The sequence below is a fragment of the Cygnus atratus genome, chromosome 1, assembly GCF_013377495.2.
Source record: "Cygnus atratus isolate AKBS03 ecotype Queensland, Australia chromosome 1, CAtr_DNAZoo_HiC_assembly, whole genome shotgun sequence".
In the NCBI taxonomy this organism is placed as follows: Eukaryota; Metazoa; Chordata; class Aves; order Anseriformes; family Anatidae; genus Cygnus; species Cygnus atratus.
In genome coordinates, this window is record NC_066362.1 from 164,003,134 (window position 1) to 164,023,333 (window position 20,200).

At 34.3% G+C, this 20,200-nt stretch overlaps 1 protein-coding gene across 2 annotated transcripts in view; it reads left to right on the top strand.

Moving 5' to 3' along the window:
• MYCBP2 (MYC binding protein 2) overlaps positions 1-20,200 on the top strand; it is a 196,503-nt gene that overhangs the window by 83,484 nt on the left and 92,819 nt on the right. For both annotated transcript variants that reach the window (XM_050708276.1, XM_050708273.1), the window contains exons 21-35: positions 96-213; positions 3,651-3,855; positions 4,215-4,368; positions 6,342-6,514; positions 7,591-7,716; positions 7,828-7,955; positions 9,750-9,841; positions 10,400-10,534; positions 10,619-10,702; positions 12,441-12,537; positions 14,782-14,974; positions 15,583-15,857; positions 16,673-16,894; positions 18,561-18,752; positions 19,879-20,085. In XM_050708276.1, coding sequence (XP_050564233.1) covers positions 96-213; positions 3,651-3,855; positions 4,215-4,368; positions 6,342-6,514; positions 7,591-7,716; positions 7,828-7,955; positions 9,750-9,841; positions 10,400-10,534; positions 10,619-10,702; positions 12,441-12,537; positions 14,782-14,974; positions 15,583-15,857; positions 16,673-16,894; positions 18,561-18,752; positions 19,879-20,085 — 2,401 coding nt within the window. The remainder of the gene's footprint in view (positions 1-95; positions 214-3,650; positions 3,856-4,214; positions 4,369-6,341; positions 6,515-7,590; positions 7,717-7,827; positions 7,956-9,749; positions 9,842-10,399; positions 10,535-10,618; positions 10,703-12,440; positions 12,538-14,781; positions 14,975-15,582; positions 15,858-16,672; positions 16,895-18,560; positions 18,753-19,878; positions 20,086-20,200) is intronic.

Below are 20,200 nucleotides of genomic sequence, written 5' to 3' on the forward strand. Positions count from 1 at the left end.
TATATTTCAGTTAGTGAAATTGTAGTAATATTAGTATATACGTTATATGTTGCATAAGCACGTATTGATACAAAATTAATTTATTTTTGATATAGGGGATGTCCTACTTTGGTGCAAGCATTACCAGGTCCTAGTACACAAGTTACTGCTGGAAGCAACCATACAGCTATTCTCTTAACGGATGGCCAGGTTTTCACATTTGGAAGTTTCTCAGTAAGGAAATAATAATGTTTACTTACGGGAATATACTGATAATCAATGTATTGCTCAAAGGCCTTTCAAAATTGTTTACTTATACTTGCAAGCATAGAACAACTCATGGATTCTGCATGTCTTTCATGTCTGTGTCTCATGTTTAAAAATGGGGCCTCTAATATTGTTGTGTTTAGAAAAGCATGGTACCGGAGATTCTTGGCAGTTTTGAGGTAGAACAGTTTTCTCAAATTCTTTATTGTTACAAGCTCCATTGCAAATAAGTATCTATTGGATATTCTATTACCTGCATTAGCTGGAAAAATAACGGGGTCACCTTTTCTTCCATAGAAATGGCCATGAATTGCAGAAGTTGTACTTACACTTAAGGATAAATTATTGATCAGTATAACACAGCACAACTCTGGTACTTTTCTTTCATATCCACCTGGCACATACTCCCCCATGTCCATTGGGATCAATTTATATTTTCACTGAATAAGCACTTCAACATCATTTAATCCCCCTTCATCCTGACTTCAGGGCTTTATTTCGCCTTGTCCTTGAAATGCTCCCTCACTACAGTTTTTCCAGGGTAATCTGTTGTTAGTATTTTCCCCGGAATGTTTTTTTAACAAAAACTAGAGTTTAGAATTGTTTTTATATGTTTTAAAAACAATGTACTGCCAAACACAACAGATACGTCACCTTTTGGAATCTGTATCTTTTTACAGAAAATGCAAAAAAAGATGAAGATTGAAATTTTAGAATTGAAAATTCCATTTTTAATTAAAACTGTGCCCCAGATGGCTCTTACATTAGTTAATATTTGTTGTTTTTCAGACTTTGAGTTAGACCTTCAGTCTTTGTCAAAAATGACTTGGGTGCATAAAGGCTTAAACTTTGTTGACTTCCAGTGAAACTTAGCCCCTGAAAATCCAAATTCACTTTGAGAAATAGGATTTTAAAACCTGTCTGTTGATTGAGTCTTTTTCTTAAAATAAATAAATAATAAATCACCCAGAAACAAAAAAGGCTTTGAGGCCATATTTAGACCACCTGTTCTATGTCTTTACTCTTATCTAGTCTTAATACTAGATAAATACATAAGACTGAGAGTCTTATGAAGTCAGGCAAGCCCAAGAGCAAGCATATTATTTGTAAATGTCTTCACTAAGCTTGCTTGTTTACAGTTTGAAGTATTCTCTTATGGCATACAGTTTCAGTTTCAAATAAAAATTTGATAAATAATTTCTAAATAGGCAAAAATTGAGATGAAAGCAAAAAAGGTAAATTTTTCGATACTGAGATTTTCAGGAAATAGTTTGCAAAATAAAAAGGTATGTTACAATTCGTCTTATTTGCTAACATGCTTTTAGTTATGACGGAAGTATAAGGGGAAATTGAGACTGATGGATATGTATAGTTTAAAAAAGTGGGCTGTACAAGTTCACCTACCTAGAGGGATGCACATTAGTATCAATACATATCGAAAAACTTTACTGAAAATTAACTTACTAGTTAATACTGTATTCATTTAACATGTAAATAAGCAGGAAAAAGAATATAAGTAGTATGTGTCAGTGCATGTATATTCATTATACATGCGTTACATACGTACAGTATAACTTAATTGTTTTTCTTTCTTGGTTCAACTTTAACAAGTTTCTGATGGTGCATATGTGAATAGTGAATTCTCTTCATTCAAAATTAGTTCAAATGTAAACTTTAAAGACTGGACCAAACTTCTAAATTAGATTATCCTCATCAGTCTCTTCGTTTGCATTTGTCTCTCCCAAACAAAAGTGGTGGTTTTGCTTCAGTATGGAATATACTGAAAGGATGTTGGTATGTCAAAAAATATTAAATATGCTTGAGAAATGGTCTTACAGTATTGTGTGTATTTACTCTTCAGGTTTGGTAAACTCAGGAGTGTAGAAGTAATTTTATTTTCAGAGGTTGTCAATGTGGAACTTTTCTTTTAGCAATCTTGATGTTTTTAATTAAAGAAACTATTGATTGGTGAGGGAAACTACATGGTGTTAGAAAACTTGCAAATTTTGTTTCTGCAGGGAGGTATTGCAATACTTGGAGTGCCATATTGGTTTGTCTTCCTATAGCAAATACGTATTTGTAGAATTGACATCTCAAAATTCCAGTCCATATTCTCAGTTCTGTATTTGGATTTTATGATGTGACTTCTCAGTTAGATGTGAATAAGCTCTCTCTGAAACTGAAGCAGAGATTGGAATTATAATTCTCTGTTCTATGGAGTTTCCCACAAATTTGCAATTTTAGGCATTTTTTATTCCCCCCACCCCTTTTTTTTTTAAATTCTTGGCTTTATGAACTTTATCCATGGAGCTCAGTTTGACTGTGTTCCTGTTCAGGCTCACCTGTAGCTAATATTTAGTGTTGTGTAGAAAGACAGGTAAGTAACCTGCTGGGCAGAATGTATTTGCTGTACATGCAAGTTCTTCTCTTCTAGCGTTTTAAATTATAAATTACCTTAACTTCATTGGTATTGAATTAATTTTCTTTGCCTGAGTGAAGTAGATGGAGTTTGAGCAGGTTTATTGCATCAGTTCTTTCTAGATTTTAAACTACTAAAGGGTAGAGTTGGATTAGATATAAGGAGGAAATTCTTCACTCAGAGGGTGGTGAGGCACTGGCACAGGCTGCCCAGAGAAGCTGTGGATGCCCCATCCCTGGAAGTTTTCATGGTCAGGCTGGATGGGGCTCTGAGCAACCTGGTCTGGTGGAAGGTGTCCCTGCCCATGGCAGGGGGTTGGAACTAGATGAGCTTTAAGGTCCCTTCCAACCCGAACTATTCTGTGATTCTGTGATTCTAGGATTCTAGATACTTATGTGCTTAGGTCCATCTTTCAGTTAGCTCACTGTAGATTGGAAATGAGACCCTAGATCTTAATGTTAATGAGCATATTCAGGGGTGCTTGCTTAGGCACTTTATACTCTTTTAAGCTCAAATTTGATGTGCTAATCAATTTCAAGGAACTGTTAAGAGGTATTTGTTCTGTCAACTAAAAGTCCGTAGAAGTTCAGAACTGAGTTTAATTTAGGCTGTCTGAATCAGTTCCTATCAGTTAATTCCTTGTTTAGCACTGAAGTTATTCAAATATTGAGTATTTAAATAGAATAAATGCTGTTATATTTGATTCTGAATGTGGAAATGAATGTTCTCCCTAATGGAGTGTTTGAGTTCCATTAAAAAAAAAAAAAAAGAAAAACGTAACTGAATAAGGAGGGGAGAGTATTTCTCAAAAGCTTGCTTTATTTAAACATCTAGTGCTTCACTTAAAGTAGCCGTTATTTTCTGAAGGTAATTTCGTGGTAAGCTCTCTCTTCCAGATTACTTATTTTTTATGCTTTAACTGTGTAAGTAACCTGCTTATCTCTGAGACTTGGTGTTAATTACCAATTTTATATTCTCTCTATAGAAAGGTCAGCTTGGTAGACCAATTCTGGACATGCCCTACTGGAATGCAAAACCAGCACCTATGCCTAATATAGGCTCTAAATATGGACGCAAAGCAACATGGATTGGAGCAAGTGGAGACCAGACTTTCCTCCGGATCGATGAAGCTCTCATTAATTCTCATGTGCTTGCTACATCAGAGATATTTGCAAGCAGGCATATAATAGGCAAGAAATCTTCTAGAATATTTTAAATGCTTACAAAATTATTGGAGAAGAATCGGATTCAGGCATGCAAACAATAAAGGAGCAACAAATTGAAAAAGTCAATAGAGGGAATTAAAATATTTTAACTTTGTAGTTATACTGAGCATGGCTCCCTTAGAAATGTAATCTGATTAAAAAATAAGATGGTAAAGTCTAAGCTTTTTTTGCACTTCATATTTTTTGCAATCTTACTATGGTTTATTATTTGCTGTAGCGGTATCTATTCTTCACTGCTACATTAGTGCTTCATGCAGAGAATATGTCATGTAATGAGCAAAGTCTTTTTTGTTGTTTTTTTATTTCTCTCCCCCTTGATCTAGGTTTGGTACCAGCCTCAATATCAGAACCTCCTCCTTTTAAATGTCTTCTGATAAACAAAGTAGATGGCAGTTGCAAAACGTTCAATGATTCTGAGCAGGAAGACCTTCAAGGTTCTGGTGTGTGTCTGGATCCTGTCTATGATGTTATTTGGAGGCAAGTGTGGATTATAGCTCTTGAAGTCATAGTATAGAAATCCTTTAAAAATATTTTGGGAGGCTGGAGATTTGATCATGCTCATTTCCTGAGGAAACAAAAAAACAGTTCTGAGTCTTCCATGCATCTTATTTTGCATTTTTTTGATGATGTGTTCAAGTAAGCCCCAAATGAAGAAAATGAACTCCTCCTACCTGAATTTTTGGATTTCTGTTCTTTTTTGCATCATTCTCATTCCAACCTCATGATGTTTGGGGAATCCCAGTCTATTCTATTTATTTTCTATTTTATTCTTCCCTGGATTTCCTCCATCTATGTAACATTGTACTGACTACTTGAATTTTCTTGACATTCCAGTTTCCACAACATTGTGTCTTTCATCTTTGTTTTTCTCTCTCAAGCATTAGTGAGTAAGACTTGAAAGGAGAAGGAGTAGAATAATGGTATTCTTTTCACCTCTGACAGTTTGAGAGGATAAACTAAAGATACTTACATAGTACAGGCATTCAAGTTACAGTTATCTTTGAGTGTTGCATTCAGTTGAGTCATCTACCAGGTGTAGATCATAAACCTGTGTTCCAAAACAGAATCATAACATCAAATGCTTCTCTAAAGAGTTATTTTATAGCTGTATTAGGCAGTATTTGGGACAGAGAGTTGAACTGATATCTGGGTGCAAGTGGTGAGTGTTTACACTTATTTTTGAAGACTTGGTCAAAACACAGTAATCACTTAAAAGTTAGAATAAAGCAGGGAACCAGCTAGTCAGCGTTCATCTGGAAAAGATACTATCATGTAGGAGCATATCTTCAAAAGATCATTGTGTCCGTAGGCTACTTGCATTCTACTTTGGATGTCTTCATCCAAAACTGAGACTTCAGAACTTACTAGCCACTTAACATTGAAGCATGCATGTTTGATAGGCCTATTTCTTTATGACCTCTAAAATTCCCTGGGTGGCTGTAGTCCTGCATTGTGTACATCCCCAGGATTGCTGGAGTTTCATTCTCAAGGTACCATAAGTTCTTTCTTAAATTATGCTGAGATTTGAAATACGGAAGAGTAGCACCCACATCCCTTAAAGCCTTTGGTTGTGGTATTATCAGCGTGATTAAAACACACTGAAAGACCCAATTTGTGAGTTATTCCTGGCCATGAGAAAGCAGAAAGTTTCAGGGTGGAAAAAGGCAAGTGATGACACTCAACTTGACGTAAAACAATAATGGTTATTCAGCTTGACAAAGTTCAAACTCAAGTTTCACGTTATAAGAAAGTAACTTAAAGATGATATTATGGGTAAATGTGGGTTCAGGTGTTGTTCTGTTGCCTTGCAAAAATTTGGAGACTAGAAGTAAATCTAGAACTTTAACCACTTCAATTACACTACTAACTTAAAAAATTCACAAAACTGTGAAGAAAATCTAGAACTTCAGGACATAACTATGAAGAATGGATTCTTGAAGTTTGCAGATTTATTTCTGTGTTATATTCCATACTTGTTTAATAGAAAATATTAAAGCAGTCTAAAGAAGAGATGTTAATGAATATGCCAATTGTTAGTGAAATATGTGGTATATTAATTATAATTCCTGGGCAGTTTTATTGATGCCTATTTAAATGAAAGGGACAGTTTCTTTGTACAAACAGAGATGATATTCTTTACTTTTTAATTTTAAAGATTTTCTTTAAAAGTTAAAGATTTTTCTTTAAAAGTGCCTAACATTTTCTACAATATGCAAATCCATAATATGATCGTTTGACTTGAAGTACAATAAGAATGTTGTCTCTCCATTTGCTTAGTGTTAAGCTAGTAAAGCTTATATGTATTTGGTGTAACGATGTTCACTTTTAAGAGTTTGTACTGGAATATCTACATTTTACATTAAATAGCTTATTTAATTATCAGTTAGTTTTTTGTATTTTTTTTAGTAGGTGAAAGGGCTTTTTTTTCACTCTGTTTTGTCTTGCTCTAGGTTTCGACCAAATGCTAGGGAACTGTGGAGTTACAATGCAGTAGTTGCCGATTCCAGACTTCCCTCAGCTCCAGACATGCAATCCCGGTGTAGTATTTTGAGCCCAGAACTTGCTCTACCAACAGGTTCCAAAGCTCTAACCACCAGATCTCATGCAGCTTTGCACATTCTAGGTACACATTTATAGTTGATAAGTCAGAAGCTTAGATGAAATAGATGCATTACTTAATGTATAAATGAACTGTAATGTAACAGCTTTCTGACTTCTTTTTTTTTAGTTAAAATCTTTTAATTTTTCACCATTGTTCTTAACACTTATGATCTGGCTGACGTTCATTAATTTTAATCAGAATAATTTTCTTCAGCCATCTTAATGATGCTAGATGATTTTAGAGTTCTGATGAAACCTGCAGAGGTAAGCAGAATACAGTAAGAGAGCTTCCTAGATAAACTTTTTGGGCAGTCTGCAGTCAATACTCTTAAGTTAACTCGCAGTCTCAAAAAAAACAGAAAAAGCACCCTTAAATGTGCAATTTTAAAATTAATTCAGTATCTGTAACTAGAATTACTTCTTGCAGCTTTGTATAGTCAGCCACTAAGAGTAATACGATTTCCTTTTGTAATCTAAAAAGCACACCAAAATGAAAAATAATCTTGTAGTATTCTTGTATAAACCGGCCATAACCAACATGTCCAGTGCTTCAAAGCACAGCTTTGGAAATTATTTTAGGTTACTTGCTCAGAGATTGTAATGGGTTCATTGTCCTGTGTGTTAGAGACAGGATAAATTTTAACTTGAGCAGTATTTTTTGTGTTCAAGTTAGAATAAGGTGTCTTAGGTAACCGTGTATATGAAGCATAAAGCCTTGTATGAGGGCTCTCAAATCTGCCCATTGTTCATTTGTTACTTCAGCTCTTTTTTTGTGGTAATATGGGAAGTAAAAGTAAAATCAACAAACAATGAGGGTGTTGCTGGCAATTTATTTACCATTAGATTAAATCATGTTTCTTGGTTATTCTGGAAATTGAATCAATTAAATGACTTCAATCTTCAATAGGAAACCGTTAGATTTTATAGCAGTGACCCATAACCTAATCAAAATTAAAATGATACTCAGTAGACTACATGTGGTCTAGGGACAAAGCAGCTAGGTTGCTTTGATCTTCTTAACTAGGATTCATTTCCATTTCACTGACCATAATTAACAGTAAGAAATTTTAAGTGTTTCTTGGTTTTGCTTTCTTTTAGGTTGTCTTGATACTTTGGCTGCTATGCAGGACTTAAAAATGGGTGTAGCAAATACAGAAGAAGAGACTCAAGCAGTAATGAAAGTTTATTCTAAAGAAGACTATAGTGTTGTTAACAGATTTGAAAGTATGTACACAGTAAAATTTTATAGCATAAATTAGTCAAGCTTATGGAATAAAAGACTAGGGTAGATTAACTGTATTTTTTATTATTATTGTGTTTTTTTTTTCTCTTTAGGTCATGGAGGTGGCTGGGGTTATTCAGCCCACTCAGTAGAAGCTATCCGTTTCTGTGCTGATACAGATATTTTGTTAGGTGGTCTTGGTCTTTTTGGAGGTAGGGGTGAATATACGGCAAAAATAAAGGTAAGGTATTTGGTTTTGTTTTAAATAATTTTATGTCTCAAATTCAGAACTTTAGGAATGCCACCTGCAAACATAATTAATTTTATTTCTCGGTGAATGAGTGGTTCCCTGTATATTAAAAGCATTAGTAATAGAACTGGCACCAGGCTTCTTAGTGAGAAGTAATGAACCTTACACAGGTAAGGTGGATGAAGTAAAGAACTGAGAATTACTATTCTTAATTGTCAAGAATTGGACCATTCTTACATTCACTAAATGCTATGCCATCTTATAGTGCCTGGAGCTGATACAGGAGTGAGTAAAGTAGTTCTGCGATCGTTTTGATGAAGCTCAGAAAATTTGCAGAAATTTTGTGTTGTGGGCTTCAAGTTAGAAACACATCCTGTGTCAGGATACATGGGGGACTGCCTTTCAAAAACAGAAAAAGAATGGTTATCAGTAGCTGGAATTCCTTTAGTACCAGCTGAACCGTTGCTTCCCACAGATGCTGCCATTTCTTTCCCAGACTGACCTCTGGATGGCTTTTCAGCTGGAATTCTTTAATTGAAAATGAATTGAAATAGCACCAAATGTACAACTTGTGTTTGCTTTGTGCTGAGCATAAAGATGATTAGGACTGGAGCATGTGTACTGATGTAAATAAATAAATTGGTTTGGAATTGGAAAAAAAGCTCAAGCAAACAGTGTGATTATAAGATATCATTATCATAAGATATCATTTCTGGTAAATACCTTCTGTTCTTGCATTTAATAGGGATTTCAAAAACTCCCTGAAAGACATTGAAAAGGAAAGATAATAGCTGTAGGAGATTTATGTTTGATCTTTATATAAGAAATATATTACTGTTGTCATATGTTTGTCATTTAATAGATAATTGAGTTTATTTTTCTGTTTTCAGATGAATGGGGCTACTAATTATTATGGTTTATTTTAGGGAAATTGATGGTATGTGGTTAGCATTAACATTTGTGTAAGACAACTGGAGATCTGAAATAAATAGTTGCAATTTATTCTAGTTTAATACAGTGACTAAGAATTACAAATGATTAAGGAAATCAAAGAAGGTTAACCCGAAGAGCATTACGAAGGTTTAAGTACTAAAGATTGTAACCCTGACAAAGCAGTCTTGTATTATTTGTTCAATTTGTTTCTGGTTGTCTAAGATTAGCTTATGACCATTTGTTAATGGTTGTCTAAGATTAGTTTATGACCAAAATAAGATTTGCCAGTCCTATCACAGATAAACTACATATTAAATAGGGCCTTATAGCACAAGTCATAGGTACATATTGTGGGCCTCTCTCAAGCTGATCGAATTGCAGAAGTGATTTTTGACTGATTAAGAAGCCCAAGTTCTTTTGAAAAGGGTAACATCTTTTGTCCTAGTCAAGAACTGTTTATGATATTATTGACAGTCAAGCTGTCCCTTTCCAGATAAGCTGAGTATATCTCCAGATAGAAAACCTTCATATTCAGCCAAACTTTGCCTTTTTTAGATGCTCTGTATTTGTCTTGTCTGCAAGATTTACAGAGTTTCTCCACTTAAGAATAGAATATGTTTGGGCATAAGGCTGGGAGATCAGTGTCAATTGCTGTTTTTTAATAGTTCATGACATTACAAAATCCCGACTTCCAGGTGGGAATTTGCCTCTCAGTGACAGTAACTAGCAGTTATTTTTGGGAAGGGGAAAGAATAGTATTGGACAGTTTCCGGAATACAAGACAGGAAAAAGTGGTGGTATGAAGTTTGTAACAGCTGAGACATATTTTTACCTTTTTTCTTATTCTACCAGTTGTTTGAATTGGGTCCAGATGGGGGAGACCATGAGACTGATGGCGACCTCCTTGCTGAAACAGATGTCTTAGCATATGATTGTGCTGCTAGGTAAGATGTTTCCCTTACTTACTTTTTACCTACTCATATTAAAAGGATGCTTTGAAAGATGAAAGAATTTACCATTGAAATAATCCATGACTGATTCTTTCAATTCTTAAGTATCAAGACCCATGCATATAATACTGCTTTCTTAAACGTTCATGAGTAACTCCTAAGAATCTATGCATAAACTCTTGTAACTTACTAAAAAATTTACTCACATTACTTGTAGTAATATGTATTAAATGTAATTAGTTTTGTGTACATTTTAAATTAACTTTATCTCTCTTTAATGTTTGCATTTCATATCTGATTGTTTCAAAATGCAAGACCATGCTAGACGTAAGCATTTGCAGGTATTTCTGAATTTAAAACAAAGAAAAAGTGAAATCTACTACAGTGTTTTTCAACAAAATATTTTAAAACGTCAAATGTAAATAGATACTTGAGATTAATAAATTAATTCCCATTAATTTTCAGTTTTCTTTTATAAACAGGGTATAATTTGTTAAAGATCAATATATAAACTAATTCAGTTATATCTTTTTTTGAACTTATTTCTTCCAGAGAGAAGTATGCAATGATGTTTGATGAACCAGTACTCCTACAAGCTGGCTGGTGGTATGTAGCCTGGGCAAGAGTGTCAGGACCTAGCAGTGATTGTGGATCTCACGGACAGGCCTCTATTACTACGGATGATGGGTATTTTTTTTTCTGTATTTTTTAATGCAGAAGAAGAGATCTAATATTACTTGAATAATTGCTTTTGTTGTTGTTGTTTTTCAGGGTTGTCTTTCAGTTTAAAAGTTCCAAGAAATCAAATAATGGTACAGATGTTAATGCAGGGCAGATCCCACAGCTACTGTACAGGTAATATTTTGACCTCTATTTAGAACAATTTATTGACACAGTTTTTAAGCAGAGACCCTGTTTAAACAAATATATATTTCATAGCATTGATATTATCTAAAGTTAAGGAGATCAGTATCTGAAAAATTGAGGTAAAACCTAGTATCTAAGAAAAGTATTAAGTACATTATACCACCATGTATTTCTTCATGGTTTTTCTTTAAAAGCTTATTCTTTGTATGTTATGTTTTGAGACATTCTGTGTTTCCTGTGCAGTGAGTGCTAGGTGACAGTGCTTGGCGGGGGGATTGGACCAGGTGATCTCCACAGGTCCCTTCCAACCTCAAACATGCTGTGATTCTGTGAGACTTTCATTTTTAACAAAATGGCTTTAATCATAGAATCATAGTTCTGTAGAGCTTCATGATTTCATCTAACATTTCACTTTTCTTCTAGTTGGGAAGTATTCCATTTAGTATGCTTCACTTTATGAGTAGTATATCATTAAACAGGTTTTTACATTGCTTTGCTTTAATGAAAAAAAGCTAAAACGAGTTGTGCGTTACAATTAGTTACCATAAATTTATTGTTCCCATGATAAATGTTATGCAAGTGGTTTTAAAAAGCAAGAGCTCTTTCACTGTATTAATGTATCTTTCAAATTTCCTCAGATATATACAAGACCTGATACATGTATAAATATATATATATATATTTATATAAGTTAATTGAACCATATATATACATCAGGTCCCTTGCTATGTACTTTTTCACTACGTCCTTTTTAAGGTCCATTGTCAGAGCAGCTGACTTTTCCAGGTAAACTCTGTGTCTATAAATGCCTCTCTATCCAGAGGAACGTTTTGACTGATGCACGTAAAGTCCTGGTACAATTTATTAATAATTCGGTTAATTTCTACGGAGATATAGCTATAACCAAAGACAAGCAAACTTAGGGTCCTCTGAAGAAGTATGTGGCTGAAGAGCCACAAGTGGCACATGAGGAAAGGTGCTGCATTAACATGTGCTGCCTATATTGGTTTTGCTTTTATTGTGTGGGACTTTGGGACCCACCTTCAGGTACTTTAATTCCAAACAACATCCGATACACTTCAGAGTTAAGAATGGACTCAGGGATGTTGTATCCCCAGAAAATAAAAATACTTTTTTATTAGGAACCAGAATTCTTCAAGATGTTAGTATCCCTTTGGTCCCCTCTCTCTTCTTTCACTTCCTTATAGGTACATACAGTTTTGTCTTTTTTCATTGCAGTTTGAGTGAAATTGAAGGGGTAAAGTATGCTCAAACTTGTATCTGCATTCAGGATGTGTGGACTGATTTTATCTCTGTGAATACTAAAAGACAAAAATGTTGGGTTTTAATTCTGCATGCTTGATATGCAGTAGATATCACAAAGTAAAAATGATGATGTGGCCTACACATACCGAAACCCAGCATTCTTTGAGAAATAACATTTCTAGTCCTAAAATTTTTATCTGAAGAAATAAAGTAAATGCTTGTATAAATTTCACATAGATCTCAAATTTATTCTCAGTTGTCACAATGTTGCTAGTTGAACAGAATTCAAGATATTTAATTGCTGGTCTAGAAGGGTTAGGAACTGGAGGAAGTTATGCTGAAATTGAGCATTTATGGATAACTGTTAAACCTTTCTTCCACTGTTGTTCTTCAACAACAGAAACAGGAAAGCTTGGTGCGGAATATAGGTCAGTTCTTAAATCTTAAATTGGTCTTCCAGGCTGCCAACAAGTGATGGTAGTGCATCCAAAGGAAAACAGCAAACCAGTGAACCTGTGCATATTTTAAAGAGGTCTTTTGCCAGAACTGTGTCAGTGGTGAGTATTATCTGGAATCCTTTCTGTTTCGTGCATGTTCATTCATACTTACAAAACTGAAAGATGTATGTGTGGAAATCATTAGTGTTTTTTTTTTATCTGCTGTATCAAGCAGAAGTTACACTGTTACATAAAACTTTTGTGTTTTGATTTTGTTCATTTGTTTTCTGAAGTTTGCAGACTGCAAATTTAAGCCTGAGCTAACTTTGGTATTAACCTTATGGTGCAAGCCTAGAAATATTTTTGTTTGTGAGGTTTAGTTTACTTTTCATGTTTGAGTTTCTTAGTTTTTTTTTCTGATTGTTTTATTTTGTTTTGAGTTTTTACTTACTGATTGCATTCAGTGTAAAAGCCCTTACTGCAAAGAAATTAATATTGGCAGATTTTATTTTAGTTTAGTTTAGTTTAGTTTTGAAGGAGCTTAACTGTATGCTCTTTTCTGTGGCTTTTACATTGCCAATTAGTCATTGGTAAGATTCATTTTCCTCTTGGATGCTTTCCTGAAGGGATGCACGACACAGCCTCCTGATGGCTCTTGAATAGGAGACGTTTATTGCCCTTTTTCACTACTACATATACTTTCCCCGTAGCCCCACGCGCTGTCCACGCGCCTGAATCTGTCTTACAATTGGTTAGAGACCCTCAGACGCGCCTTGAGCCAGCCAGCAGTTGGCCACTGCCCAAAGCTCATCTTTAACTCTGTAGCCAATTTACTTTATCTCGACCTTGCTCAAGTTTTTGGTTCTACCGCTGTTTTCCTCATTATCTCTAACTCAGGGACGTGTGAAACAGCACGAAGCTCCCTGCGAATTCCTTTCCCACACTTTCCAATATACGTTGAGTATCAGCATTTAATTAAACTCTGATAAGCTGAGGTAAGGAGTATTAATAGGTACAACGCCCTGCAACTAGTAGTAGAAGATAGTGTGCAGTTCTTCACATACATCAGGAGGAGGGTCAAATTTTGAGGCATAATGCACTCCATTGAAATGCTATATTATGATGCAGAATAAGGCCAATTCCATCTTTGTGTTTTCATAGTACAGTCCCTTACTTATCTGTTACAAGCAATGATTATTTGTTGTTCAGTTTCATCCTTTTTTTCAGTTTCATCCCATAAAATATATTTTATGCTGTATTATGTGTACTGTCAGTATTCTTAACTAACAGTTACATAGAAGTTATTGCTTACATACAGACATGTGCAATCTGGTTTTTTAACCAGATTTTTTTTCTCATTTACATATTCTGCATTTTTTCAGTATTCTCTAATGATCAGAATGATCTTCCAGTGTTCAGATTAATTCTAGAAGTTTGATATGATTTGCATTTTTAGTAATCATTATTAGAACATATTAATAGCTACTCTAAATATGTTTATTTTAAAATTTTGACATTAAACTAGGGACTACTGTGGCTTTTAATACTTCGTATTGTATCTTCCTTCTTCATTATTTTGGTGCTATTATCCCTCACCACAGGTACTAATTGGCATAAGAGTTTTACCATTCTAGAGAATCAGGCATTCTGGACATTGTATACATAACTGAACAGTCAGTGTGTTTGTTGCAGCTTGAAGGTATACCTGCACCTTGTAGGTAATCAATACCAAATACTTGTAGGCTACCTTCTGAGGTACAGCTGTATGAAACTAACACATTTTGTAACGGTAGAAACAAATTTTTGGATAAACAAAACTTTGTAAACCCTCAGATTCCTCATGGACTACCAAGTGCTTCTGTTGAAATTTCCAAGTACTGTAAACGTGATATAGTTCCCATGATCTTACAGATCATAACTGATTAAAAGCAAGGCTAGACCAGCCCTGATACATTACCATTATGGCAAAAATGTATTCTGTTAAAAGTAAGTATCACACTATTCAATGCAGATTAAACAAGTAAAATTTACTGAAAAATCTTTATTACAGATGAATAGAAACAGCTGCTAGTTCTTAAATAACTGAGATACTTCCACATGCCTAATATTATAATGTGTTATAAATTGCTTTTAGGACACCAATACAGTGAAATATTCCCTACCTTCTCAGTTTGCTTATTCTCAAACAAATAAGTTTTGTGTCTTATATGGTAGATTTGTGTAGGCATAGGTATGTTTTCAGATTAAACACTGATTATGATGTTGTTTGCGTTTCATCTTATTCTGTTGCTGAAAGTTCAATTTTTTTTGGTTTTGTTTTTTACACAAAATCTGTTTTCCTTTACACTTCATATCCTGAAATAGGAATGCTTTGAGTCTTTATTGAGCATTCTTCACTGGAGCTGGACAACACTGGTGCTAGGAGTCGAAGAACTTCGTGGACTTAAAGGATTCCAATATACTGCTACTCTTCTGGATTTAGAAAGATTGCGTTTTGTGGGTACTTGCTGTCTGAGGTTGCTGAGGGTCTACACCTGTGAAATATATCCAATATCAGGTATTTTTCTTAATTCACTTGTTCAATATTTATCAGCAAATAATAATATACAGGACATTGACGAGATTGATCTATTCTTGTAGAGTATGCAGTAAGATGAAATTGCTTCTACAGGTATTTTTATTGGAGCAATTAAGAGATTTACAGTCAGAAATGGGATATTTGCAATTAACTGCATAACCAAGTGTCCAATACCACATGTTTACACTGAAACTCGTGTGTATTTTAATTTTTGTTTTGCTTGACAGTTGAGTTCTTTTAATCCATTTTGTGTCTTCATTTCTCCCATTTCTGTGCATAGTACGTGCTTTGGTAGTGAGCACAGTTTAAATTTGAAAGACAGTAAATGTTTTTCATACCTGTAGTTTAACAGTACCTATATTAAAATGCAGCATGTATTATGAAAGACCGGAAAATTGGAAGTTTTTGATGTGCAGGTTTCTTTGATGTAACTGAACACACCCTTCACTATTTTGCTTTGTGAAATTAACTTTTCTAAATATACATTAATCAATGTTGCTAGTTGTTTTATTTGCACGTATAATGTGCATTTTATATGAAAATGTTTAATTTATTGAACATGAATGCTCTTCTTTTTTGTAACCTAGCTACGGCTAAGGCGGTTGTAGAAGAAACCAGCAAACTAGCAGATTGCATTGGAAAAACTAGGACCTTGCTGAGAAAAATCCTATCTGAAGGAGTTGATCATTGCATGGTCAAGTTGGACAATGATCCCCAAGGATATCTCAGTCAGCCCCTGAGCCTTTTAGAAGCTGTTCTTCAGGAATGCCATAATACTTTCACAGCTTGCTTTCATTCTTTTTATCCAACACCAGCTCTCCAGTGGGCATGTCTTTGTGACTTGCTCAATTGTTTGGATCAGGTACATTAAAGTGTCACAAGTGAACATTACAGCTTAGCTTGCTCTTGTGCTCAAAGAAGCAAAGCAGTTTTAAAATTCTTTATTGCTTTTGTGTGTTTATCATGGTTTGCAATTCAGATTCTGCTGTGGTCAAAAAAACTGCTGCACACTGCTTTTTCAGTGTGTAGTCTATGCTTTATATGTGATTACTGTTGCTGCACATTGCTTAGAAGCATGCTTGTGGAATTTTTGATACTAATAATTCATCACTAATAAACCAGTAATTTCTCATTATTAAATGTTGCAGCAGTGCTGTGATCCAGCAAAGTAGATGAGAAGCTGGCAATATTATCCTATAATCAGCAAGTTTTTCCTAAGCATCTTGCTTATTATGAATGAGCATCCCGCATCTAAACAGTCTAGTTGCTCGCTTGCGTTAAATGAGATATAAACCATTTGTTTCTTTGCTTGAAAATTCATGTAGTGTATTAAAATCCAAGGAGGAAACAGTTCTTTAGCATATTATTCTAATTAAATTTTAATTATAAGAAGGCTTCAAGGGAGTATCATGATTTCAAAAGTAATTTTAATGGGTTTATTGTTTTAAAACATATGTCATAAAACAAATTTAATTATTCCAGTTTGAAAGATCTGAATCAAAGCTCAGGAGAGAAGATAATGTAAAATTCACAGCAAATCTAAAAACATATGGAATTGTTTATTTAAGCTCTTTCTATAATTACTATAACACCGGAAATTTCCTTTCAAAAGTTGTTCTTCCTCATTGACTTTGAATGTAACAGTGCATTTCTATTAATTCCTTTTTATGTCTTTAGGACATCCAAGAAGCAAATTTCAAAACCTCCAGTAGCCGGCTTCTTGCTGCTGTTATGTCTGCTCTCTGCCACACTTCAGTGAAACTGACCTCTATTTTTCCAATTGCTTATGATGGAGAGGCATTGCTGCGATCAATGGTAAAACAAGTCAGCACTGAGAATGACTCTGCTCTGGCCCATCGTTTTCCTCTTTTGGTTGCACATATGGAAAAACTTAGTCAGGTTAGGATATGTTCTAAAAATTTATAAACCTGTTCTACTTTCCAACAAATAAAAGTTATGTAATTTAAAATTTTAGTTTTATAAGATTGTAGCTGAATTGCTTCAGTGCTTTCTTTCTAAAAGATTTGTTTCAAAAATTTGTTATTTTATCAAATTTTTATATTTTGGTCTGAATTACTCCAGTTCTTGCCTGTTTGAGGAAAAATGTTTGAGGAAAAATGTTTGAGAGAAGATGTTTATTCTGGAATATTAAAATGGTAGAAATATAGTTTAGAGTTGTCTTCTGTTGCACAGTGTTCTCTGCAAGAGTTTCTCAGCTTTTGCACATGATCACAAGAATAAAAGTGTGGGTAGATCCAGTGCTTTGAGGAAGAGTCAGCACATCTTCAGTAAAAAATTCATGTTTCAAACTGAAGTTTTTAAAGGAGTAAACAAGCAGGTGGACAAGGGAAGTCCAGTTCCTATAGTTCTACAACAGGTTGTTGAACTGTCAAACGCTGTATTTTTGCAGAAGTTTTGGAATTTCAGAAAAGATTTACAGGAATGAAAAGGGTAAAGATGATAAAGATCTAAGACTACTAAATAGTTTTCTTCACTTTAAAAGACGAGAAGGGTAAGGTCTTATGAAATTGTGAATGATGCATGAAAGGTAAATAAATGATAGTCGTTGAGTCTTCCAATACCAAAACTTTGGAGCAACCAGAGACTTTAGCAGAAGGTAAGTTCAAAAAGTAGCAAAAAGTAGTGTTCTTCCTTAAACATGCAGCTAAGCTGTGGAACATCTTTCTGCAGACCATTTCTATGATGAAAGTTTTCATGGATGTAAAAAGCATCTGTGTAAGTTGAAGAAAAAAATCCACCAAAACCTGTTAAGTGCAAAGATAATATTTCCATCTTGGATACAGCTGTTTCTTAACAGCTAAAGATTGAAAGTGTTCCATGCAGCTATCTGTACAGGTTTGCTTGACATGATTGTCTTTCCTGTCTATTCACTATTGGATATTCTTGTAAGACAGAATGGTGAGAAAGACAAGCCTTTGATTCCAATCAGTGTAGCTGATTCTATTTTTAATTACCGGGAATGACTTTTAGCAGGTATAACTATTTTGAAAAACAGTGGATGTCACTTAAGTAGTAGACACAGTAGGTACCTAAGTTTAGGTTTGTTTAACATTCTTCATTCAGTAAACTGTTTTTATAAGCTTCCCATCACTGATTTCATCTTATCCTTTTGGACAGAACATTCTCTTTACTAACATCAAAGCCAAAAAGCTTCTGAGTTTCCTTTTAGGCAATGGGGAAGATGATGTGAAGAGCTCAATAGGTAGCCATTTATTTGCTGTAATCTGTTATATGCTTAAAAACTAAGAAACTAAGTAACCTATTGTATGCTTATGTGGAGGGCTATAAAAACATGGAGGGCTATAAAAACAGCTACATCTTGAGAAGGACACATATATGCAATATTAATCAGGTTCTTGACAAAGGAATACATGTTATGATAGCTTTGATTTTTATTTTATTTTTTTTACCCCCTAGACATTTCTTATTATTAATGTCACTGATTCATTAATTATTAATGTTTATAATATGTGGAAAGCTTGAAAAGCTTTTTTTTTATTTTTTAAGAACAATGTTATTTGCCATTTTTCTCTTCTTTATGCAGAGCGAAGAAAATGTTTCAGGGATGACAAGCTTTCGGGAAGTGCTGGAAAAGATGTTGGTCATTGTTGTTTTACCAGTCCGGAACAGCCTTAGACGAGAAAATGAACTTTTTTCTTCACATCTAGTTTCTAATACCTGTGGGTTGCTTGCTAGTATTGTGAGTGAACTTACAGCATCAGCATTAGGATCTGAGGTAAAGCTTCCATAAGACCATTCCTAGAAGTCTTTCAGGACAGGTATATTATGAATGTAATACATGCTGTGACAGAAATTATCTAGGTGTGTAGATATTTTACAGATGCTGGAATTGTTCTCAGCAGCTTTCAGATGTCTAGGTTTTTAAAAAAAGTTCACCGTATTAGGTAAATACTGTTGATAATTAGCTACTTCATTATGGCTGAAGAATACTGTACATTTTTCCAAAGTGACAATATTTTTAAGTGTTTTTTTTTTCATGTATGCCTACACATGAAAGCACCATGAAATCATCATGCCTACATACACATGAAGTGTATTCATTTGGTGTTCATTGGAGGCAGTGGCACATCCCTGAGCGTCTCTGTGCCTCTGATGGTATCATGGGTCCTCCATGTGTTCTAATTCTATCTGCTTTTGGTTATGGGTCAGAATTTATAATGTGTTTTGTTTATGCATTTTATAGCTTCCACCTTGTGTTATAGCTTCCCCCTTGTATTCAGTATTGTATAATTCTGAATAATAATATCGAATACAATACTGACTATAATACTGAATACTGTATAATTCAATTTATAGATACATATAAAAGACATCATTAGACTTTTTACAGTTTATTTGGTTTGTATTTGAAAATTGAGAATGGTACTGTCTAACTTCTTAAAATCCAGAGTTTCACATGTATGAATCTATCATGTTGTTAAATGATAGGAATGTATTTGATTTTATTAAATGCACATCACAGTTTGTGTACTATCAGCAAATTTTTTCACAGAAAGTACACTTTTGATAAGATTGATTAAAGACCTTATTATTATTATGTAAAATATGTATCTTTCCCCTCCTGGTATTGACCATACCCTAAAGCAGAAATATGCAGCTCTTCTTCTTGAGGCACAGTTAAGTTATCTTTTCTGATAATTCATCCTACAAAATATAAATATTAAAATGCTTGAAAAAAAATTGGTTCCTAATAATTCTTACTTAGCTCATAATTACCAGAATTTTTTTTCCTTTTTACCTGGTACTGAAAAGAAGCCCCAATAGTGACATATACTTTGCTTTATTAAAGTTGCCTAGTGTTTAACAGTTAACTTCTCATGCTTCTATTTGATTTTCTACAGGTTGATGGGCTGAACTCTCTTCATTCTGTCAAATCCACTCCAAACAGATTCACTAAAACAAGCCAGGGAAGAAGCTGGAATACTGGGAATGGATCCCCTGATGCAATATGTTTCTCTGTGGACAAGGCTGGTGTAGTTGTAGTAGGCTTTTCTGTTTACGGTGGAGGGGGAATTCATGAGTATGAACTGGAAGTATTAGTTGATGATGTAAGTACCACATTTGAAAAAACTTCTTCAGTTTTGTTTTATTTGTAATGATGTGTTAAACAGTTTCTACGAGAGAAAATAACTGGCACATTTCCACGAATGTGCTATGTATTTA